The sequence below is a fragment of the Tachysurus fulvidraco genome, chromosome 5, assembly GCF_022655615.1.
Source record: "Tachysurus fulvidraco isolate hzauxx_2018 chromosome 5, HZAU_PFXX_2.0, whole genome shotgun sequence".
In the NCBI taxonomy this organism is placed as follows: domain Eukaryota; kingdom Metazoa; phylum Chordata; class Actinopteri; order Siluriformes; family Bagridae; genus Tachysurus; species Tachysurus fulvidraco.
In genome coordinates this window covers 29894031-29920509 of record NC_062522.1, presented here as the reverse complement: position 1 = coordinate 29920509, position 26479 = coordinate 29894031, and the positions used below count along the sequence as shown (strand labels likewise).

Genomic DNA, 26479 nt, shown 5'->3' with positions numbered 1-26479 from the left:
TGAATGCATTTGCAAATGTTGGATCGTTGTAACCGCAAGAAGCGATTCCACTAGTCGAGTTTCTTCTCCGGTTCCCTAACCCGGTTTTTAACTCACTCCTTTCTGTATAAAGAGTATGAATTTGCCTTTGGTGAACCAGACAGCTTGTGATCTGATCTGTGCCATCTGCATTCTTGAATAAGCAATCGCAATTGCATCCACCTGCTTCTGGAGTCGGTGTGTTAATAAACAAACTCATGGTTTTCAGCCTTCAGTCTAGTTAGTGTGGGTTTACAGGAGAGAGAAAAGAAAAGAGTTGAGTGGGAGAAGAGAAGGTGTGTTATATTTCATCAGGATGTCATACCAGCTGGTATAGTAGCATGAATGCGTCTAAGATAAAAAGCCCTCGATATATGGCTTCGTTTTTAGAAATGTCCGTGCCCTCTTTTTTCCTAATGAACGTTTATCTGTTAATAGAATTAAATACGGTATAAACAGCCTCAAAATATCTCCTTCTTAATGCTTGATGACAACAAATAAACCATATCACGAGTCTAAGTGTGAAACATCTACTGTATGAGTCATTCTCTGAAAATTCACTACATCTACTGTAATTACATACAGTAACACATCCTAGCATTGCACATTTGACTTCGCTTTATGATTCATTATTGATGCCGTGACCCTGACAGCTTTATATATCGCGAGAGATTACTGATGTTTACAGTTAAACGAAGACCAAATGTCGTGCACATGACCTTACAAAATGAACTTAGCCATTAAGCTAATTATACCGTGCGAATACAACTGACGTTAAATTGGATAGATGATACCTACATTACATGATGCTCGTATTAATAATGAATTATATTATAAGTCATGAATTAGGCATGGATTCTTACTGTTGTAAGGGATTACAGGTTGTTATATAATTTATTGGTTTATCACCACGTTCTACTAAACTCTCCACATGTGGCAGAATGCTAAAAGCCTTTTGACATTTTTACTATGTGTAATTGTGCGTTTTGATGGGCAGAGGAGAGTGTGTGTGTGTGTGTGTGTGTGTGTGTGTGTGTGTGTGTGTGTGTGTGTGTGTGTGTGTGTGTGTGTGTGTTGGGGGAAGGTGTGCTTTGTAATTGTGCGTAGCTACACAACAGCTTCATGGAAACTTCATGAAGGAAGGATGTGCTCATGGACAGGTTGGTAAGGGAGTTCCTTTTACATTACCAGTATTCAGAAAGTTGCACAGCTGTGCTGTGTGTATGTCAGAGAGAGACTTGTGTGTCCTCTTCATTGGGGAATTCATGTCTGAGCAATTTTTTCGTTCGTGACTGTAATGTGGTGGCATGTGTGTATGTGTGCTCTGATTGCTCCAGGCTTTGAGTGTGTGTATGAAATGATCAAACTGGGGAATTGGGTGAGTGAGCTTGCAGACTCAGGACCAAAACAGGACCAGTTTGGGTGCTTATAAAATTTATGTTACGTTTTTGAACATTTCTTACGTTTTTGTTACGTGGTTGAATTTGCTCAAGAGTGTATACAGGAGGAAGGGCACGAGGGCTTAGTGGTTAGCACGTTCGTCTCACACCTCCAGGGTTGGGGGTTCGATTCCCACCTCCGCCTTGTGTGTGTGGAGTTTGCATGTTCTCCCCATGCCTCGAGGGTTTCCTCCGGGTGCTCCGGTTTCCTCCCCCGGTCCAAAGACATGCATGGTAGGTTGATTGGCATCTCTGGAAAATTGTCCGTAGTGTGTGAGTGTGTGAGTGAATGAGAGTGTGTGTGTGCCCTGTGATGGGTTGGCACTCCGTCCAGGGTGTATCCTGCCTCGATGCCCGATGACGCTTGAGATAGGCACAGGCTCCCCGTGACCCGAGGTAGTCCGGATAAGTGGTAGAAAATGAATGAATGAATGAATGAATGAATGAATGAATGAATGAATGAATGAAGAAAAAAGTTCTACAGTATATAGTTTTCATTAAAAGTAAACATTTTCTAGAATTCAGCTAAAGGTAATGTGAGAATCCGTTAAATTCAGTATTCGTTATCAGCTTTATAACAGTTTGATTTTTTAGAACTTTTGATATATTCTTACAATGACCTTCTGCTCTGCACTCACTTTATGCCTTCGACCGTCAAAGCTTCCTCTCGTTAAATACAGCAGTAAATTTGTTTGATACGTCATTTCACCTAAAAAAAAAAAAAAAAAAGACTCCCCCTGACCCCACCATCTAAATTGCCAAATGTTATCATTTGGTGGTAAAAATGATTAAGAAGTGCAGCACAGTACAACATACAGTAGGTGATCAATCTGACTACTTAATGTGCGTTTGTGTACAAATTTCCCAACCTGCATTAGCGTCAAAGGCAAGGCCGGCGCGTGTTAGCTATATTAGATTTATTGTTCCATCAATAGCAGTTCATTAGGATTGAATGCGCTTTCGATGTGTATAGTGAGACAGAGAACAGAGGCAAGAGGACACGCAGGCAGAAAGAGCTCTCAATCAAATGCGGTTTAACTTCCTGAGTGTGACATTAATTAAGATGCACGTGATGAGTTAAGGAAAAAAAAGCCTTTATTGAACTCTAATAGCTGGAGCGTCCAAAAAAAATCTCTTCCGTTATTCCCCATAAAAACATTCTCATAGAGAAATCCTGCACTAATTTTATCCCTCAGTAATATCTCGTCTGCTTTCTTTTCTCTTTTCTCTGTCAGTAACATGAACAATCGAATACTTTTTTTTTGCCAATTGTACCCTTGCACCTTTACTCACTCACTCACTCACTCACTCACTCATTTTTTACCGCTTATCCGAACTACCTCGGGTCACGGGGAGCCTGTGCCTATCTCAGGCGTCATCGGGCATCGAGGCAGGATACACCCTGGACGGAGTGCCAACCCATCACAGGGCACACACACACTCTCATTCACTCACACACTCACACACTACGGACAATTTTCCAGAGATGCCAGTCAACCTACCATGCATGTCTTTGGACCGGGGGAGGAAACCGGAGTACCCGGAGGAAACCCCCGATGCACGGGGAGAACATGCAAACTCCACACACACAAGGCGGAGGCGGGAATCGAACCCTGGAGGTGTGAGGCAAACGTGCTAACCACTAAGCCACCGTGCCCCCCCCCTCAGGTTTATTAACTCATTATTACCCAAACCCACATTATGTAGGATTAAGAGGATTCTTACCTAATCATCTTAGGAGACTTTAAGCGAATTAAGGGCAATCATTTCTAAGTGAGAAGGCTCTCGGCTGCCGTACTCCAAGGTCTCGTTTGGATTAATCTGATCTGTTTTGCAAGTTAAACAAGAAACATCATTACTTCCTGTTTAGTTTTGATGCTTTTATTACTGTACCCTTGAAATTTCCCTGGTAAATTGTGCATGCCTTTGAGTCCTTGAAGAACTATACATTTCATTTAACTGAAATCTTTTCTAGTTTTTAGAGAAAAATAAAAACCGCGATCATTTAACGTTTGAGATTTCCAAGTGTTGTGCTTAAATAAAAAGCTGTAAATTAATAAATTAATATGACCCGCTACATTTTTGTTGATACAGTATGTTGCTTTGTAGTGCAATCTTTTTACAAAATGCCGGTTCCCATTTCCTCGGATAAAATAACAAAACTGAGTGTCTGTAATGTCGAACAAGATTGGAAACACTTTTATTAGGTCACTCGTCCATGAAGTACATTTGAATCTACTTTATTATCTTCTGTGGGCCTTTGAAATCCAATGGTCTTTTTTCTGTGTTAAACCATTTGGATGTGTTGAATTGGAAATATTTTCGTTTTGGCTCATCGTCTTGTTGAAAGCGTTATATATAGCCAAGCTTTCAATTCTTGGCAAAAGCAAACAGATCTTGTGCTGAACTCTCATGGTTCGTAGTAGAACTCATGAACCATCCAAGCAAGAATTTATTTATTTATTTACTTATTTATTTATTTTTACAATAGGGTATACTGGCAAAAAAAAAGTGGTCAGGGAAAATGAGCATATGAACATGTTTTCTCCACAATCAGAATAAAAAAAAAAAAAATAAAAAAAAAAAGCCATAATAGATAAATGCCATGTTGGAACATATTGGAGAACTTACTTGGGACTCTGTTGATGGCTTTCAGTGGTCGTAGAACCCTGACTGTTCTGATGGCTGTAAAATTGATGTTCTGAAGGTCCAGAGAGTATTCCACAACCCTGAAGAGAAAAACAGTTTAGTGATAAAAACCTCAAGTGCTCAAGAACGATACAAAATACACAACTTGGTTCGTGGTGTTCTTAGCGTTTTTACTTCCTATTTAATTCTATTCAATACGAACACCTGCAAATATTCATGCAAATATTCAACCGGCCGATCAGAGATCAGCGGCACGATGTATAGATCAAGTAGATTTAGGTCACTTTAGTTAAGGTTCACATCAGAACAGGGAAAGATGTGATTGTAGTGATTTTCAGTGAGTCTGAGTCCTTCTGGAAGGGTCTTATTTACCTGTTGGGAAGTTATGGAGGTTCTTCTCTTAACTGGAATTTTTTTTTTTTGTTTTTTTTTTATGTTTTCAATTGTGTCACTTTAAACTTTATTGAGACATATTAAATTGTCATCAGACCATGTATTTCGTATTGGTGCTTAACTGCCTGTTTTTTTATATGAACTTGCTTAATGTACTGTATAGCAACCACACAAGCGAAAATAAAACGAAATCACCTTCTGAGAGGAGAAAACGTTCAATTTCAATAACTTTACCATTTGCGAGAGATTGCATCCGTTGACTCTATAATGTTTTCTTTTGGAAAAAAAAAATTCCCGCTTGTATTTCACCTATTTCACCATGGTGTGGTTTTCTAAACACACTGAATAATTTGAGTGATCTTTGTAAGAAATAAAAAAATGCATTGTGTAAAAATAAGACGATGATGTTGAAGATCTTAATGAAGAACAAGAAGTTTATTCCAGCATAGCAGTGACAAAATACATGACGTACTTTGGGTTCGTCGGAGTCGGTAAGAACCCAGAGCAAATCCTGCTCACGCATTTTATACTGTTTTGCTCTTTGTAGTTTAAATGACGTTCTGTCAGGACCACTTTGTCACAAGGGAATTAGATGATATGCATACAGTTAGTGTTGGCGGTATGGTTCTGTTCTGGGCAAGAATCCATGTGCATGGACAGAGCGGGGAGGGCAGCGACTGGAAAATAGAATAGACCCCCCGTATAACAGAACCATTAATAATGCATAGTATTGATAAGCTCACTTACACGTTTTTGGAAAGTAATAAATGAATGTATAGATAGATAATCAAATAATTAGAGAGAGAGGGAGAGAGAGAGAGAAAAATATGTGGAGATTTAAGACGTAAACTGGTACAGCGAACACGGGTTCCGGCGTGGTGGAGTCGGGGTTGGAGGAGGGAGTTTAGATCGCGGCAGCAGCGAAGCGCTGAACGGCTCTATGAATGGGAATTTAAATGGTCGGGTAATACGGATGTCGTAACCGGATTGGTGCGCGTCTTGGACAGCTGATTAACAGCTGATGCACGCTTGACGACGTGGCCTGCCAGAACTAACGCGATGCTTGATTTCTGCTTTGAATGTGTATTGAGCGTAAGAACTGAGTGTCTCCCAAATGGCTGGGTCACACCTTGTTATTTAGCCAGATGTCTTTAAATGTTAATCACGGTCACGTATACCTTGTCTCGTTATTGTTACAATTGTTATCAGCCAAATAGTCCCTTTAAATGGTAATCATGATCACCGCGGTCACGCAGACCTTGGCTTGGTATTGGTACAGTTATCAACCAAATGGTCACTTTAAATCATAATCATCATAATCATAAGTAATAATGGTAATCGCGGTCACGTACTGTAAACCCTTTGTTCATGGTGATCCTTGATGTCCTGTTGCCATTCCCATATTTAGAATTGAATCAAGTTTATACATTTAGAGCCCTAAACGTATCACCTTATGATACTTCAACCTTTTAGATGTGTACCTTGGAGTGGAATTTGGGTGCAATTTCTGTAATTTCTTCACACACAACAATGTTGAACAGTGGGGAAAAAAAATCCAAACGGATAGAAAATAATCACTCTTTACAACCACGGTGACCTGAAAAGCATCACAGAAAGCACAACATGTTGAAGCCAATGAACAGAAATCCACAGTACAGCTACGATGAGGGTAAAGGCTCATCGAAATTTGTATAGTACATCTAGAGATGGGATAAAGATTGAAAGCTATTTCGGTAGCTAAGAAAAATAATAAGGATGAACCTAGCACCTATCGTTTAGCAGACGTGTGTGACGTACGAAATTCTTTCGTATGTGAATGTATACCAGAGAAGAAGTCTATAAGTTCTAGGTGCTGACTAAAGTGTGAAAAAGCCCTGAAGTGTGAAAACTGAAATGAGTCCACAGAGAATCTGGATGTCATATAACCTGCCTTGTACTTTCTAACATGTTCATGTGTTGTGCCAAGTGTGCAGCACACACACACACACACACACACACACACACACACACACACACACACACAAAGTCATCACTATAAACATCATTTGTCATGCGCTTAATATTGCATGACGTTCCATATATCCACACAGCACAGCAGCGTCTACTGTACAATCTACTTTCCCAGCATTCCTTTGAAGACAGCATAATGCATCTTTAATCTAGAATCCGGTTCATTTTCACCTCTAGCGATGCACCAAATATAGCATCCTGTGGAAAAAAAAAAAAAAAAAAAAAGGAAGGAAGCAGATACGAAACAAATAACTCAAAGCCAGAGGATTTGGAGAAAGGTGCTTGACTCTGCTAGTTCGGGTGCAAACACGAGCCTCAAAGGAATTGCTATCCATTTGAACCATAACAAGGTACATTTCACAGCAATTCCACATATACTCTAGTGATCATTAGGGACCGGGGTTCTAGTTAAAAAAAAAAGCATGAGTGTGTGTGAGTGTGAGTGAGTGTATCCGGCAGGTAAATTCAGTCAGACAGGTGAGTCTGCTGCCCCGGACCTGCTGCAGGCCTTCTGAGATTGCGTTCACACTGTGCCATTCAAAACCACCAAGAGAGCCACTGTCCAATCCAATCTGTGTGTGCTCCTTGACACTGCATTTATATAACTAGGTGCTGGCAAACACACAGCGCTAGACTGCTGTTTCTCCTTCGAATGGTGGCATAAATATTTGATTTGATGCTCAGGCCTGACTTTGAACTGCTGGAGGTTTTCAGGAACTCACAGCGGAGAGAAGACTGCTGCTGACTTTCTTCTCTGCCTTCGTTCACTGTAGGTATGAGCAGCGCAGTGCTTCTAGAGGTTGGGGAAAAGAAAAGGAAAAAAAAAAAAAAAAACACTGACGATGAGTCAACCGCCGTGCTGACAGATGCACTTACGTTACGAGCTGCGGCTTGTGACTTTCGCTAATCAGGTAATTACTGCAGCTTTGTTCCACACTAAGTGTAAATATTTTAAGGAAGAGCTCCTGAGCAGCAACGGTCATTTGCATTTTATAGTGTGTTACGTCCTTCTGTATTTCACAACGGCTCAGAAGTGCTCATCTTGGGCCGAGGTTACGGCTAACTGGATAGGAGCGAATGGATGTGTAAGATTGAAAATCTATTGAATTTACAAAGTTTGTATAGAAAACACAAACCCTACAAAACCTCTAAACATTTACACACACTAAAAAAAATATGGATAAGCCCCAGTGATTGCACCTCTTTATGCTAATTAGACAGTTAAACTTTAAAGTGTAGACTTTATTTATTTTTTTAAATTATCATTATCACTTTATTTCTTTTTCCAAATGAATCAATTTGTATGAAAAGTTATAAAAGTTAGTTAGCGTTAGCACCTGGTGATTAAAACCGTAATTAAAATACTATATTATAATCATATTATACAAAGATTAACATAATACAAAAGTTCAAGATTAATATTAGACTTATATTTAAATGTGTTTGTATTTATCCCCATTGAACAAGCCTGAGGTGACTGAGGCGACTGTGGTGAGGAAAAACTCCCTTAGATGGACGAGGAAGAAACCTTGCGAGGAACCAGACACAAAAGTGAACCTCATCCTCATTTGGGTGGAACTGGAAGGTGTGATTATAAATATACAGTCGGACAATTATGTTTTGATGAGGAGGTTGTTGTCCTCAATGACTATATGGTGTTGGCATCTTCACTTTGAATTGTTTTGTTCTTTTAAAAGGAAATGAGAAAAGAAAGCTTAAAGTTTGCAGTTTGTTTTGAATCGTTTCCTCATGTGTCCATCTAAAGAACTGCAATTTGCTGATAAAGTATTGGGCTGGATGGAGTGAAAGTGATTCCAAATTGGAAATCATAATGTTTGAGAAATTTAGAATGTTAGAGCAAAAATTACCGAAACAACAATTTTGGAAAAACACTAGTAAGGTGTTAGTAAGTTCTACGCTTTTCCTGTTTGTTAAAGCTAAAACACATCACCGTAAGGTTTAACCTTCTTATTTGGAATTAATTAATGTCTTACTAATATGCAGATTTTTATGGATTGTTATGTGCTTTCAAGCTCAACGGCACCACCAGTGGTCATAAGAAAAAAATATGCAGAATGGTACGAAGAAGACTGGGGCTGATTTCTTTCTAGGTCAAAGAGTAGATTTATTCAGTGGTGGTCATGTGAGGTGACTGCGAAGTGAAACGACCCCTAGATATGATGTGCTATTTTTTTTTTTTTTTTGCCTGCTTAGTCAGTGGATCCATTTTCCCAATAATGACATTTATTTGGAGACAAAACTGAAAGATTAATGAATGAAATGAAATGAAATTTTGGGCATTGAACCCCTTTATAATCACTACATATACATTACAGACCAGTCGAATTGTTTCCTTCACATATCCCAACTGAGGAGCTCAGGGTCATGGCGCTGGGGCAGCTATGATACAGCTTTGCCAAAGGGCCCTATAGTGGCAGCTTGGCACCTTGGATCCTCTGATTAACCACCACCACCACGGCCACTAATCAGACGTTGTCTGATTGACGTTCTGTCAGGACCACTTTGTCACAAGAGAATTTATTAGATGATATGCATACAGTTAGTGTTGGCGGTATGGTTCTGTTCTGGGCAAGAATCCACGTGCATGGACAGAGCGGGGAGGGCAGCGACTAGAAAATAGAATAGACCCCCCGTATAACAGAACCATTAATCATGCATAATATTAATATGCTCGCTTATGCATTTTGGAAAGTAATAAATGAATGGATAGATAGATAATTAAATAATTAGAGAGAGATGGAAAGAGAGAGAGAAAACTATGTGGAGATTTATGACGTAAACTGGTACAGTGTACACGGGTTCCGGCAGCATCGCGGCAGCATCGAAGTGCTAGAACGGCTCAATGCATGGGAGTTTAAATGGTCGGGTAGTATGGATGTCGTAACCGGATTGGTGCGCGTCGTGTACTGCTGATTAACAGCTGATGCACGCTTGATGACGTGGCCTGCCAGAACTAACGCCATGCTTGATTTGTCTAATCTTATCCGAAAATAGGGTTTTCATTCCAACCTGAGTCTACTGGAAGCCAAGATCAACTGATTAAACAGGTAGAATCAGGTGTACCTTAAAAACCTGCACATAGGCCGGCACTTTCCAGATAAGATCGATATATAGGCAAGTACGTTTTGTTAAGGTATGTTAATTTTTTTGTTTATTGTGTTTGTTTTTCAGAGGGAAACCACCAGTAAATCATTACAGCCTGGAACATTCCGGGTAAGTGGCACTGACAGTCAGCAATTCCAGACCTGAGGGATGTGCACCCCGAGATCAAATCCCCGAGCTGGCAGGGGTTGTTGGGAGCGAGCCTGCAGCAGGAGAGATACCGGTGCCACTGCCCTTGAGCGAAGTTCTTAATCCGTAACTGCTACAGAGATAACCACATGCTTTTTCGCCAACTTCATTTCTTGCATGAGGAAGGGAGGTGGAATAAGCAATGACTAAAAAAAAAATCTTACAGTATTGTGAGTGATAAATGTTCAATATTCTTCTATTCGCATTGAGTGCAGACGTTGGAAATATTGTATACACATAGATACACTCATGTTTTTGTAGTTGCATGAGCTTCAAACCCACATGACTTAAAAACATGCAAACATCTATGCAGTCGGTGTCGTCTAAAGTAAATTCGGTAGATTTAGTGGTCATTGGACTGCAAGTTGTCACAAACGCTCATTTAAAAAAGCTGTTTGTCATTAGACAGATAGATAGATAGATAGATAGATAGATAGATAGATAGATAGATAGATAGATAGATAGATAGATAGATAGATAGATAGATAGATAGATAAATAGACAATAGGTAGAGGTGGACAGAGACAGACAGACAGACAGACAGATACTGTAGATAGATAGATAGATAGATAGATAGATAGATAGATAGATAGATAGATAGATAGATAGATAGATAGATAGATAGATAGATAGATAGATAGATAGATAGATAGATAGACAGACAGACAGATACTGTAGATAGATAGATAGATAGATAGATAGATAGATAGATAGATAGATAGATAGATAGATAGATAGATAGATAGATAGATAGACAGACAGATACTGTAGATAGATAGATAGATAGATAGATAGATAGATAGATAGATAGATAGATAGATAGATAGATAGATAGATAGATAGATAGATAGATAGATAGATAGATAGAGGTGGACAGAGACAGACAGACAGACAGACAGACAGATACTGTAGATAGATAGATAGATAGATAGATAGATAGATAGATAGATAGATAGATAGATAGATAGATAGATAGATAGATAGATAGAAAAACAAAGATAGACAGAAAGACTGATAGAGAGAGAGACAGACAGGAAGCCAGAGAGACAATAGGGAGAGGTGGACAGAGACAGACAGACAGACAGACAGACAGACAGACAGACAGACAGACAGACAGACAGACAGAGAGAGAGATATATTTTTATTCCTCAGATTTCCTTTCAGAGTAAGAGTTTCTGTACACATTTACATGCTTTGGTTTTTCTGTTTTCTGTTGTTATAAACTAACATGATAGATAGATAGATAGATAGATAGATAGATAGATAGATAGATAGATAGATAGATAGATAGATAGATAGATAGATAGATAGATAGATAGATAGATAGAATCTTTTTACCCTACACAGGGATGCGAGGAACACTGGACACTATGGAAAACAGAGCTGTCAATCATTGTACAACGCATGTCTTTGGACTGGAGGAGGAAACCGAAGGTGAGAATGAAACCTTACCCTGTAGGTGTGAAGGAAAAGGACACAAAGATAGATATAGAGCTAAGAAAGTGTTCTCATTAAAGAAATGTTCTTTCATTATCACTTGAAGTCAAAGTCCGTTAAATGACAATTGGAAAAATTGCAAACTACCTTCAGGTAAAATGTGTGTGTGTGTGTGTGTGTGTGTGTGTGTGTGTGTGTGTGTGTGTGTGTGTGTGTGTGTGTGTGTGTGTGTAGCGAGAACACACAATGCACCTGAATACACAGTGGCAATATGAATCAATACCAAACAAATTAGATCCAAAGCACACAAAACATTGGTCACAGTTAGACATCAGATTCACCCTCAAATAAACAGTCCAAACAATTTCAGCAATCATCCTGAGTAACACGAGAATAACGAATATCCAATTAGAAACAAACAGGAGCGGTGGAAGAAGCATTCCTGCTCAAATCCATCATCTGCAGATCTCCGAAACCAAGGAAGTTTACTACAGCGTTTTAAACAGAGACCTTTAGAAAAGTTTCATTGTCCAAAAAAAAGAGCAAAGAAAAGAATTCCTTGGCTTGTTGTAAGCTGATTAGTAAAAACATCCAGATGTAAAATTAATCATTTTTTATTCATTCATTCATTCATTCATTCATTTTCTACCGCTTATCTGAACTACTGTACCTCTGGTCACGGGGAGCCTGTGCCTATCTCAGGTGTCATCGGGCATCAAGGCAGGATACACCCAGGACGGAGTGCCAACCCATCACAGGGCACACACACACTCTCATTCACTCACACACTACGGGCAATTTTCCAAAGATGCCAATCAACCTACCATGCATGTCTTTGGACCGGGGGGAGGAAACCGGAGTACCCGGAGGAAACCCCCGAGGCACGGGGAGAACACACAAACTCCACACACACACAAGGCGGAGATGGGAATCGAACCCCCAACCCTGGAGATCTGAGGCGAACGTGCTAACCACTAAGCCACCGTGCCCCCTCTATTTAATTAAGTAATTAATTAATTAATTAATTAATTAATTAATTTTATTTCAACAACACACCATTTTGTTCCTGAAACTTTACAAGGCAGGTTTTATTTTTTTTCCCCCATTATTATTTATTCATGTAACTTTAATAAGTGCTTTATACTAGTCCTGGTTTCTGGTGGATCCGGTGCTTATCGTGCAAAAACACAACCCGGGGGGGAAGGCAGGAAAATACAAGTACCGTATTTTTTTTATTTATTGTATTTTTTTTTTATCGTATTGTATTAAAAAAACTACGGGAAAAAAAAGCTGAAAACTTGATAGCTCATCATGTATAATTTATACGTTTTTTTAATTAACAGTAGAACGTAAACCGTATTCAATAGACGGATTCTGATGTTCCGATACATGTTTTTCGACGCTTCCAGATCCACGAAATCCCATCAGTGCGACTACACGTACAACATTCGTACGATAACAGACACCAGAAGCCTCGCTTGGTCGTTTGTTAGAAGGGTGAGATGGTCTCTGTTTATTTATTTATTTATTTATTTATCTATCTATCTATCTATCTATCTATCTATCTATCTATCTATCTATCTATCTATCTATCTATTTATTTATTTATTCATTTATTTATTTATTTTAACCAAGCATATTTCGTTGTAAGCATAAACACACGCACACACCGACATGAAGCCTGATATCAATTAAATTCATCCATCTGTTCCAGTCCTCGCGCTTTAAGTGCGCATGCTGCCAGCTCACGCAGCACGCCTCTAAAACCTGCCAGCAGAAAACACTGCTCGAGAGGAGCTTCTTGCAGACGTATAAAACATCATCCACCCACACAGACATGCTGACGCAGGCGGGGACGCATATGCACGTGTGTTATCACAAGCACACACACGCAAACACACACACACACACACACACACACACGTGGTTTGTATCTGTAGATTTCGCACTCTATTTTGCTATAAGAGTACACACACATAAAAAAAAAAAACTTCTATCTATCTCTTTCACTCAACATCACCATCTGGATTTAAAAAAATAAATAAATAAATAATTGAAAAAATTCCCTAAATTTGACTGACTATAGAAAGATTTTCAATAATGTGCACTTATTTCTCCAAGTACTTACAAAACATACCAATTATTACAGGAGATTTCCTACTGTAACTTCATTCATTCATACATTCATTCATTTTCTACCGCTTAATCAAACTTCTCGGGTCACGGGGAGCCTGTGCCTATCTCAGGCGTCATCGGACATCGAGGCAGCTACTGGACCGCTAGGGTGCCAATACTTTTGGCGAGCGGACATGGGCATGTGACGTGATCCGAAAACCCGTGAGGCAGTTCCCCTCATTGTGCTGAGTGTTTTGATATGCCACAATTCCATGTTGTGCAAACTTTTAATTTTCACGTGACTTTACTTCACGTGACATCACGTGACCAAAATACCTGTGGGGCAGTTCCCCTCATTGTGATGTGTGTTTTGATATGTCACATGTCCATGTTGTGCAAATTTTTAATTTTCACGTGACGTCACATATCATGACCAGAATACCCGTGACCAGTTCCCCTCATTGTGCTGAGTGTTTTGATATGTCACATGTCCATGTCGTTGGACTCCCCCATTATTTACTTATTTTTTTTGGAGGGGGTGTGTGTGTGTGGGAGGGGTGTTGCTGGGTGGGTGGGGGGGGGTGTGTGTGGAGATGTCACACTTGCCTGTCTTCAAAACTTGAGAGCCCTGTTAAAAGAAGCATGCTGGTATATTACCAAGCGTCCAATCCATCACGCTAATAACCACCATCAACACAACATCCCTCGTCATACTGTAGCTACTAACTAAGTGAAATAGCCGTGTCTCTGGCACAAAGGTGTGTCGTGTAGTTGTTGGCTTTCTCATAAATATGATTTTGAGCGTTACTGGACAGCAGTGAATAAAATAAAAGATGCATTTTTAAGGTGCTAATAGCGAAACCTGAATGTTACCTGATATGTCGGATGTTGTTGGTCCATGGCGTTCTTTGAGAAGATATTTTAGTGACAGCTGCTGAAGTCAATGACCCAAAGTAAATTTAAACCCCATCACCATGATTTAAATTTCAGAGCAAAGAGGCAAAAGAGCAACAATTGTGTCACTGTGCAATTGGGTCTAATATCAGTTTGATGGATGTCAGAAAAGTTTTCCAGGTCTGACTTCTGTGTGAATTTTCAGCCGAGCTGTCATACATGACAACTGATGAAAAGAACAGAGGAGTACACTGTGTGTGTGTGTGTGTGTGTGTGTGTGTGTGTGTGTGTGTGTGTGTGTGTGTGTGTGTGTGTGTGTGTGTGTTGATGAAAAGAGTGCAGAAGAGGGAAAGAGATAGAAAAAGAGAGCAAAAAAAGGGAAGTGTAAGTGTGTGTGTGAGCGTAAAGCCGATAGTCATGCTGTCAGAGGGAAGTGAAGTGCTCCTGCATATGTAATGACCTTCAGCACAGAGAGCATTGCAGGAACGGTCATGGGTCACCAGATGAAAAAAAAAAAAAAGAACGGACGAAAAATGACTGGTGGAGTGTGACAAAAGGATGAGAGAGAGAAAGATGTAGAGCAAGACAGAGATTTACTTATTTGCTAGCAAGTCAAGCAAAATAGATGAAAATGAGCAGATAAGGTGCTGAGCTGCTGATACAATTGAGCTGCTGTTTGGATGAATTATCTACGCCACGGCGATGCCAACATTCATATCTGGATCGAATGGATGCATCAATATACCACAAACACACAAAACAAAGCCACACTCTTATGGTTCATTAAAATCCCAACGAGTCCGTGTCGCCGCTGTGGTCCGTACAGTTCGTTCACTACTTATTTTTAAGAATACTGCAAGTTTTGGCCGAGACGTGTTGTATGACATCACAACGTGCATTCGGCCGAAACTTACGTTGCGCGTCGTACGTTAGTACAGCTTTTGTAGATATATGTTACATGGGATGTGGTAGCCTAGAAGCATTGAGCAAGTAAAGGTTAAGGGCCTTGCTCAGGGGCCCCGCAGTGCCAGCTTGGTGGACCTGGGATTCAAACTCACAACCTTCCGATTTACACCTTAACCACTAGGCTACCACATCGTCATGCGTGTTGACTGGCAGGAGTTTCAACAAATGAAGCATGTTTTCTCCCAAAGTTGCATCAAATGAAAAAAATCAAGTATTTTTGCTTGCGTGACATCCTGGAGAATTGATTTTTGGAATTAGTCTTCAGGGTCAGGCTTTTGTACCGTTTGCTTAAAAAAATGACGTGTATGTTTCACAAGACTGAAGAGAAAAAAGGATAATGAGTTCTGTTCCCCTGATGATGCTATTAAGGAGGCAAAACTGTTTGTGCTCACTGGCCATCGATCCTTTTTCGATCGCGTTGTTGTGATGTGAGGGTTTTTCCTCCGAGTGTGTTATGATGTATTGTGATGTGTTTGAATTTGATGTGGTCGGCTGGATAATCACGTCTTGGAGGATGATGATGATGATGATGATGGGAGTGGGTGGGAACTGACAGGTCAGCAAATTGGCACAAAATCACAAATTGTAGTGTGAATCTTTAATAAACAACGATGAATCCATTTCAGGTTGCTAACATTGGCTAACAACTCCACTTTGGGTCCATCACATCATTTTTTCATTTATGATATCCCTATAACTCCATCACAGATACAGACATCTAATCACTCAAGTCTTCTTTTTCCATCCAATTGCCCATACAGACACACTAATATACAGAACACGACTTATTTTTCCACCCGGTTCTCTTTCAGATTAGTTGTAGCCAATTACCACCTGCAGCTACCAATCTGGAAGGGTGAAGGCTAGCACATGCTTCCTCTGAGACACATGTAGCCTGCCATCTCATCTTTTCTAACGGTTGCTCATGCAGTGTCACAGGGCAGACGAACCAATTAGAATTTTCGTAGCGGCTTTCTCAAACCCACGGTCCCTTTGCAAATTTGTTGGTGGAAAAAAAAAAAATGAAAAAAGTCCGGTATACAAACAGAATGGTCCACAGTCCGGACTTTCCAATGCTCTTTAACTGAACAGATTTCACTTGCGAAGCAAATCCTACTGTCACACACAACACCACAGATCCACAATGCAAACACAGGCTGTGGACAGGTGAGGACCAAGCAGGCTCTAGACCTCTCAGGACAATCTCACCAACCATAAATGAGCAAAGCAGAGCAGATTATTATGTGATGAAACCAAATGAGGATGATGATCACCAATATGAGGATCAGATCGCAACCGGGAATGGAGAAGCACTCATAACATAATCCTGTGAGATCACATTGCGGTATTTTTTTTTTATTGTATTCTGCATCAAGGCATGAATTACAATGAAACATCTGGACTTCATTAATGCCCTGCAGTGTGGTGTACAGTACAGTACAGCCATCACCTGTCTTAGTAAACTTTATTCCAGTTCTATTAAATCTCTAGCCGGCGCTGCTGTTTATGGCTGTTCATTGAAGATACGCAAAATGGCAGCAATCCAGCTTTTTGAGAAACGCTTTTTTACGCATTGCTCCATTACACCTTGTATTCCAGTCTGTATTTCTGGGAAGCTCTCCAAGACGTACAGTACTCTGAACTCTTTCTTTCTAGAAAGCATAAAGGACAATATCCCATACTTCAGTTCTGTACTTTTAGATCTAAACGGTACGTTGCTTGGAGTTAAAAAAGAAAACAAAGGTTCTGCATATTCAAAAGATAATTCATACAATGCTTGTGTTCTTGTATGGAGACAATATTTTTCAAGAGAACCCAGATACAAGATTACAATTCGATGAATACTGTATTTCCTGAATATTATTAGAAGTTAAATGACATTGGTTTCACCATTTATTGTCAAATCCATTCTTAAAGAAATCCAACGAATTCATTCAACTGTTTTGGGTTGTTGATAAAAAAAATCTCAGACTTCATCCGTATCTATCCATCCATCCATCCATCCATCAGTCCTTCCATCCATCCATCCATCCATCAGTCCTTCCATCCATCCATCCATCCATCCATCTATCCATTTTCTGTCCTATCCTACAGAGGGCCACAAGGAACATGGAGCTTATCCCAGGGGACTTCATCCATATGTATAAAAACATTTCGGAAAACAGTTTTCAGCTCCATGTTTTTTTTTTCTTGTATTTTTTTTTTCACATAAACAACACGGAGAAAAATATCACCGTCCAGTGAAAATGCAAAATCGATTTGAAAACACTTCCGTGACCACTCCAGTCTGGCAAGAATGTCAGAACCTGTTACGCTCTCAAGAAAAAACTCAAGAGCATGTTTTTTTTTTTTTTTTGAGTGGTAGAGAAGCAGAGATGCGTAAAGACACCAATACGAACTAAAGTGCTAAAAGGAAAAATGATGAGCAAACATTGCTTGAGTGGTGGCTTCAGAAGCAGCATGTATCATATCCTGGCTCCTCTGGACAAGGGGGGTAGGATAAAATAAAGGCTAATTAATTTGCTGACACTTTATTAAGTAAAATAAAACATGCCACACAATATTTATTTATTTGTTTGTTTGTTTGCTTATTTTTTATATATTTATATTTATTTATTTTTTAACACAAATGTTTTCAAATTACTTTGTCGGCGCATCGATTACAAGATCAGTGGCGCTAATAAATTGATATACTTCAGTAAATTAAATTGCAGACACTTTATTAAGTAAAATAAAACATGCCACACACTATTTATTCATTTATTTATATTTTTATATATATATATATATATATATTTTTAACACGAAAGTTTTCAAATTATTTTGTCGGCGCATCGATTACAAGATCAGTGCCGCTAATAAATTGATATACTTCAGTAAACCCTAAACTACACTAATTGTCCAATCGGTCATGCCCTTTTGTTTAAGCCTGTGCCTCGATTAAGGCAGCTCCGTTAGGAAAGCTCACCTCTGCTCACTTTTCCTTTCACACAGCATATGAAAAAAAAAAAACCTCTCAGTACACATCACATTGCATTCATCTGCCATGACCTGTGGATATGATGAGCTTTCATTGCAAGGAGAAAAATAAAGAAAGAAAGGTTTTCATAACCTATCAGATAGCAATCAGGTCTTCATGTGTCAGGCTTTATGTTTTACAAAGCATTTATTTTTACCAGGATTTTCCCCCTTATGTTGTAAAATGTGGTAAATTTACAGCATTCGGTTGATTCCTTTATGCGGAGCAACTTCTGTTTATCGCTTTTCTACAACTGAGCAGTTCATTGGTAAAGTTTTTGCTGAAGGGTCCAGCAGTTGGCAGATTTGACCTCTATCCAAGCTGTAGTCCAGTGTCTTAACCTCTGAGCAACTACTCCCCATGTTGGTAAGCTAACGTGAGTCAAATCGCTCTGTTGCACCTCGTTATAGACCACATTTTAGATGCGATTCCTATTTTGTCTATAATAGTCAACATAGCATTAAATCCAGTGTGGTAAGGATTTCTTTGATTAAGATATTCAGCATGCCTGCGTATTGAAAAATCTGTTGGCAATTTCAGGGACAATTTGTACAATTATCATAATATTTACCGGGGTGTCAGACACTGGAATGAACTCTAATGCTAACTTAAAACAAAATCGTGAAAACCAAAACGAAATATAGAGTCAGAATTAAAATTTTATCTAAGATAAACCTCCGTTTTTTTTTTTTTAGGTTTTTTTTTTACAAATGTCTAAATCTTAAGATCTGAACAGATTTGCACATGTGTGCAAATTCGGTATTTAATCCTCAGTATGTAAATCAACACTGATTTCGTATAGAATATTTCCCCAGTCTTGTTACTAGCTTAACGTCACCTGGCTTTTATTAACCCTGCCCACACTCACCCTGCCATGACAATGAAGAAATCCAGCCTGTTCCACGTGTCGCCAAGGTAACAGCGGCGGCCGAAGATGCCCAGTGCCACCATCTTCACCACCATCTCCACGGCAAAGAAGATATAAATAATTGCATCGAATGCCTGCGAGGCAGAAAGATCAAAACAGGAACAGGTTACAGTAATTAATTCACTTGACAAGATATATGCAAACTCAGAGGTTTGAGTGACATCAGACTGAGGGTGAATATGAGGAAATTGATCTTGATATACATTTCCCTATCGATACCAGCATATAAAACTGGCGGAATAATTAATAGCATGCGAATGCACTCACACATAAGTAGACATCAAAACAAAGAGTTAATTAAAAACAGCAGGCAGATCAAGAAATCTCCGCGTCTACATATCCTGCACAAGAGGTTATTTGTTCTTTCTAAAACGTTTGGCATCGGGCCACTTGTATACTCCATGGATCCAAGTTTGTTTGTGGGAGAGCAAGATAGCAGAACATGTGCATCGATAGAATTTTAATCGAATTCAGACGTGACTGCAATATATCTCTGACTTCAGCATCTGCACTTGTGTTTTGCAACCGTCTTATTAATTAGAAAATATTATTTAATTACCAGATCTGAACATGGAATTTTGAAATTCCCAAGGCTACAGGCTGATTCAAAATTAGCTGCAGATAATAGCTCAAGAGGCGATAATCGACAGACGGAGCGATGTGGCATTTCTTTATGAAAGGCTTCAATAGCTTATTAGTAAGAATTAGCTAGAGCGATTAGATGAGACGCGAGGCCGATTGGTCATCGTGTCTCATGAGAGACGTAACAAAAGGAAGAGCTATTTGTTTGTACCACCTGATGCTCGTAACGTTTAAGTGAACATCTGAGGCTGTTTTTTATTGCAGAATTTCATTGTGAGTACTATTATGGGTAGAAATGAATCCTGGATGAAAGGAGTAATACTCGGGAGTACGCCTGACTGACTGGAGAAACCTAAGCATGGGGAGAAGACGCAAACTCCACACACCCAGGTGGAGTTGGGAATTGAACCGACAACCCCGACGGCCAACAAATTTTTCACATAATTGTGTAAAATACTAAAAGACTGAAGGAAAATTCCATTATAGATTTCCACAATTGGACTGTCCTGTGGCACTCTGACTGAAAGCAGCTCCCATTGATGGTTAGATCTGGTTTCATGAGACTTTTTATGTGTACGTGTAATGGTTAGGCAGTCAGTGCTCAGAAAGACTGCATATTCTTTCATACTCACTCATATTAATAATTATCATGAGGGAAACCCCACACGCTCTGTAAATATGCCAACCAAATCCTAAACCCGGGGATATCCAAAAGTGGTGGTGAATGAGCCCTCTACCAGGACACACCTTAGGAAAATTACCTGTGTAAAAAGATTATCAGCTACATCAGGGGTCTCCGATCTTATCCGGACAGAGCCGGTATGGGTGCAGGTTTTCATCCCAACCAAGCAGAAGCCACACCAGAGTCTACTAAAAGCCAAGAACAGCTGATTAAACTGGTGGAACCAGGTGTGGCTTCTGCTTGGTTGGGATGAAAACCTGCACCCACTCCGGCCCTTTCCGGATAAGATTCGAGACCCCTGAACTACATCAGTGTACTGACGCATTTGTGGCAAGGTCTATGGCAACCCACTTCCCAGAGTTAAGATCCAGCTGGTCACAATGAAATACTTGGCAAAACATGATACTGGATTGAGTCGTGACCAAAGAACCAAGCGTTTGTTTGACACAATGTTGTGAAATTCTTTCTTAGCATATCCCTTGGTTGTGGTCAGAGCACAGGGTCAGCCATGGCACAGTACCTAGGACGTTCCCATGCTTGTATCTACCGTAGTCATGGTTTTGTTTAAGCTTGGCTAATTTGTGGATAACAGGAACAGATTTGCCTGCAAAGTCCTCTCAAGTTTGTGTTGTGACCCAGATCATGAATTTGGTTCGAGGTGCTCGAAAGAGCCTGGATAAAATGTCCGCCCACTCAGACGCTCAAGTGTTACATCAGCTCAAAGGTTTGAGAAAATGTTATCCTGCAGACAGCCGCACATTCCTTCTAGCTAAGTATCAAAACATGTCTGAAGGAAGGATGTGCTCATGGACAGGTTGGTAAGGGAGTTCCTGTTACATTACCAGTATTCAGAAAGTTGCACAGCTGTGCTGTGTGTATGTCAGAGAGAGACTTGTGTGTCCTCTTCATTGGGGAATTCATGTCTGAGCAATTTTTTCGTTCGTGAATGTAATGTGGTGGCATGTGTGTATGTGTGCTCTGATTGCTCCAGGCTTTGAGTGTGTGTATGAAATGATCAAACTGGGGAATTGGGTGAGTGAGCTTGCAGACTCAGGACCAAAACAGGACCAGTTTGGGTGCTTATAAAATTTATGTTACGTTTTTTGAAAATCTGGGTTATATTGTAGGTGTGGTTGAATTTGCTCAAGAGTGTATACAGGAGGGAGGGCACGAGGGCTTAGTGGTTAGCACATTCGCCTCACACCTCCAGAGTTGGGGGTCCGATTCCTGCCTCCGCCTTGTGTGTGTGGAGTGTGCATGTTCTCCCCGTGCATCGGGGGTTTCCTCCGGGTACTCCGGTTTCCTCCCCCGGTCCAAAGACATGCATGGTAGGTTGATTAGCATCTCTGGAAAATTGTCCGTAGTGTGTGAGTGCGTGAGTGAATGAGAGTGTGTGTGTGCCCTTTGATGGGTTGGCACTCCGTCCAGGGTGTATCCTGCCTCGATGCCCGATGACGCCTGAGATAGGCACAGGCTCCCCGTGACCCGAGAAGTTCGGATAAGCGGTAGAAAATGAATGAATGAATGAATGAATGAATGAATGAATGAATGTATACAGGAGTGGTTAGGAGTGGTCATCATTTGTAGGCAGGTGTAGGCGGGATTGGTCAAATTTTCTACAGAAAAAATGGGTGGGACTGGTCAAACTTTATGCAGTATTAGGCAGGATTAGTTAAGAATATCTGTGGGAGTGAGATGGTTTGGTGAACCTTCTCTGGAAGTGGGAGGCAACTTCCTGCAGGACTTGTCAGGATCGGTCAAAAGTGTCTACGAGTGAAGCCAGGAGTGGTCAGAATTATTTAGGGCACGAAAAGATGCTTTCATCCAGTCCAAGTGTTAATTTTGTATAATTCCATCCCACTTGAGGAAGCATTGTTATATCAAAGCCTCAGTGAGCTGAAACAGGAGGGCCTGTTAGTTTTGGATTTCTGTCAGATCTTTACAAAGTGCTTTGACAAAAACACAAAAGAATACATAAGGACTGGATAAGAATCTAAGAGAAATGGGATAATTCCTGCACATGTCTCACTATAACCAGCAGCAACACAAGAACAGCTTTAGTGGAGTTCTTTTTGATCGACTTATGATAGACATCAGCAGCCTAGGGTTAAAGCAGGAGTGATGCAGCTATAGATAGCACACCAAAGGCTTGAATGGAAAGATACCATTGGTGTATGTTTGCGTGCTTGAAATTGGGTTTTGATCTCTGAGAGGTACAGATGTATTGAAAAAAAACAACAGCAAAAAAAATTCTGTCCTTACTGCGAAGGAAATTTGGTGCTAAATGTTCTAGTTTTGTTTTGGCAAAAATGCAGGTTGAATTTCATTCATTCATTCATTCATTCATTTTCTACCTTTTATCCAAACTTCTCGGGTCACGGGGAGCCTGTGCCTATCTCAGGCGTCAACGGGCATCAAGGCAGGATACACCCTGGACGGAGTGCCAATCCATCGCAGGGCACACACACTCTCATTCACTCACACACACACTACAGACAATTTTCCAAAGATGCCAATCAACCTGTCTCCTCCTCCTCCCCCACCTTAATTATTTTTTTTTTTAGATGTACACCAATTGTCATTCTTCTCTAGTTGTACTTACAGTACGGCTAGAAATTATCCTGCTTCTGTGGAATGGCACAGAAGAGAAGCGTATAACATTAAAAATCTTTAGGTACCTTCCAGATTCGGTGCCTTGGTTCAGATATGCACTAAGAGAACCTGATTTGAATGCATTCTTACAGCAAGATGCCTGTCGACTTCTCTTGACGATATATTTATTCTAACGCCCTCTGTTTTTGATTATTCTACTCCTTGCCTGGTTACTCAATGTCATGATCTAAGATCTAAGAAAAAATCTAATCTGTCACAGTCACATAGCTCAATGTCATGATCACGATACTTATTTTTATCCTTTAGTTATTATCACTGATACTGTATATGCTTCCATAAGTCCTTGCTTAGGGTTGAAGGGCAGGTATATCCATAGCTATAACAAGACAGGGAGATAGTCTGAAATGAATACTAGTAGTGTGTGAATGTGAAGATAAGCAGCATTCAAGGTAACAAAATTAACACACGTGTACTTCTGTATAATAATGAATTTTAGACCACATCATTATGCTACATTATAGATCTTCAGGCATCATACTGTAGTAATTATTTAACTATAACTATAGCATACATCCAGGTACATATTGATTGATTGATTGATTGATTGATTGATTGATTGATTGATTGATTGATTGATTGATTGAGTAAGAAAGAGTATTTAAGAGACTTAAGGAATTCTCACCTGCAGGATCTGACAGCGATGTGAGGAGCAGTCGATGTTCTCGCACGGTTGGTACATCCCCAGGGTCACACAGTTCAACAGGATCACCATCATACTCACTCGCTCAAACCATGTGCATAGTCATAGTTAAGGCCAACTCGGATGAATTCTGATTAATACTTTGGAGTTCTATTAGAATATTAAGCCACAGATCACAAGATTGTTGATGTTGCTTCACATGCAAGAAATTTTCAGGTTAATGCTATGCTAGTGCTACAGTAGGTTAATGCTATGCTAATGCTAGGTTAATTTTCAGGCTATGCATTGCTTATAATGCTATGTATGGTGTTCATAGAATAATCTCAGGTAAATACGTTAGTAAATACCTTAAAGATCCTTTTTGTAAGGATCTTTTAACTAGAATCGTCTAACTAGGATCATTCATAATCCTAAATGGATTAAACAGGAACACCAACAAATAAATTAACAAAATTTCTTTATAACATTTACTAAGACCTGGCAATCGAACAAACCGACAGCCAGGTGTACATAAACAAACTAATTACCAATCAAACATAGAGCAGGTGGCCACAATCAGGTAACGAGGAAACAGAACAATGACAGAACAAGGATGTAGAAGAGAAACAAAAGTCCATGGAAATGTAAATAACGTACTGGAAGCACATGATGTAAAAAAGAAAGCAAAAGGACAACGTGACACTCAGTCGTCTGATCCACGAGCCCAAGTTAATTATACTCATTAAAATATTCCAACGCCGGCACTTCGTTATCTTCTTAGGACCAGGACAAAATTCATTCTGTCACTCATTTCACATATCTTCAGTAAGCATTTAATCTTAGAGCTGTTTTAAATTGCACAACGTTAGCAAGCTAACAGAATGTATACGGTAAGTCGGGATCACTTTTACAGCTTTCATGAACATTTAAATGCTTAGCGTATTAAGCCTTACAGAAAAAGATTTCCTGAATTTCCCATTATTTTTTCTCATATTTTCAGGTGTTGAATTTTTTTTCCATGATTTGATTCTTTCCTTTAAAATATATTTTTCAACACATATTTTTTTTTCCCTACAATATATAATTTACAATAAAAATATTTACACGTCTAATCTACATGCAAATTTATTTGGGATTTGCTTTACATGTCATTCATTACTCACATTTTTTTCTTACTTTAAAAAAAAAAAAAGTAAAAATTTCTCCATTCACCTGTATTTAATTATTTATTTATTTATTTATTTATTTATTTATTTATTTATTTATTTACAAATGTTTTTTAGATGATTTTCTCATGGGATTTTTTAGCACATTATCTGTTGTATAGAAACCCAATTTTAAATATTTTATTTTATTCATCACCTGTGATTTTTTATGTATTTTTTTTACACAATTTTGTTTTTCCCATCATGTTTATTCAAAAAAATTATTTGTCCATTCTGACTTATTTTAATGTGTGATTTTGACAGAGTTTATTAATTTTTCTTCTACATTCATTCGTTTTATTTACATGGTCAGTGATTTTATTTAATTGATTTCATTTTTGCAATGATCTAATTCGATTTTTATTCAAATGATGTCAACTGATTCCTTGAGCCCATGTGGGTAATTTCAAGGTGTAACTTTTGCCCCACATGTAATCACTTCCTACTCATATAATCTATATAATCGCATGTGGTAAACATATAATCGACTGTGAAACACAAGTGAGACAGATTAAAGACGACTGAAAGAGAAAATGCACGGAAAAAACAAAAAATGGAAATGATAAGATGATATCGGGGGCTTGTTATGCTTTAATACACATCACCCACATCCAAACAAACGAATTCCCTTTTTCTCTCTCGATATTAAAAATTCAGCAGCACAGAAATGTGGAGAGGAAGTGGAACGATATGCACGATCTGTGAGTAGTGTAGCAAAAAAAAGGCTGAATTGAATGATACGGATGAGATGTAAAATGTAGAAAAGAATTATACAGTCTATTATTCTAGAACGTACTGATGTGTGTTTACTGAGCAGAACCGAAGCTGTAGCCTTGAGTGAGATCAAATAAAGTGCTAGTGACACAGTTTATGGGCTACATTTTCTTCTTTCCTCATCTCACTTACTCCATTTGTCCATAAAGGTCACAGAGGCGACGGCAGCCTGAAGTAAAGTGAAAATGGAGTTGTTGTTTTTTTCATATGAATGTTTATGATACAGAAAACTGACACACACACATACAAAGCGACACAGCATCCCTTATACAATATATACTGTTACTTGCCCTTAGACAAACAGAACCTGCATATAAATGAGCAGAAACATGCACACACACACACACACACACACACACACACACACACACACACACACACACACACACACACACACACAATTCACTGCAATTTGTGAATGTGTGCAGTTCTTTTAATAATAGAAATTGTTAAAAAACATCTTTACAGAAAGGCGTACACACACACACACACACACACACACACACACACACACACACACACACACACACACACACACACAATTCACTTCAATTTGTGAATGTGTACAGCTCTTTTAATAATAGAAATCGTTAAAAAAAACAGCTTTAAGGAAAGACACACACACACACACACACACACACACATTATTCACTTCAATTTAATTGTACAGTTTCTTTTTAATTCAAATTAATTGTGGAGAAAGACACATGTACACACACACACACACACACACACACACACACACACACACACACACACACACA

The 26479-nt window shown here is 39.3% G+C and overlaps 1 protein-coding gene across 2 annotated transcripts in view; it reads right to left on the bottom strand.

The window, feature by feature from the left end:
* Positions 1-26479, bottom strand: part of cacna1ia (calcium voltage-gated channel subunit alpha1 Ia) — a 203121-nt gene that overhangs the window by 81684 nt on the left and 94958 nt on the right. For both annotated transcript variants that reach the window (XM_047814307.1, XM_047814306.1), the window contains exons 3-5: positions 23740-23851; positions 19121-19254; positions 4089-4186 (exon numbers count right to left, since the gene is read on the bottom strand). In XM_047814307.1, coding sequence (XP_047670263.1) covers positions 4089-4186; positions 19121-19254; positions 23740-23851 — 344 coding nt within the window. The remainder of the gene's footprint in view (positions 1-4088; positions 4187-19120; positions 19255-23739; positions 23852-26479) is intronic.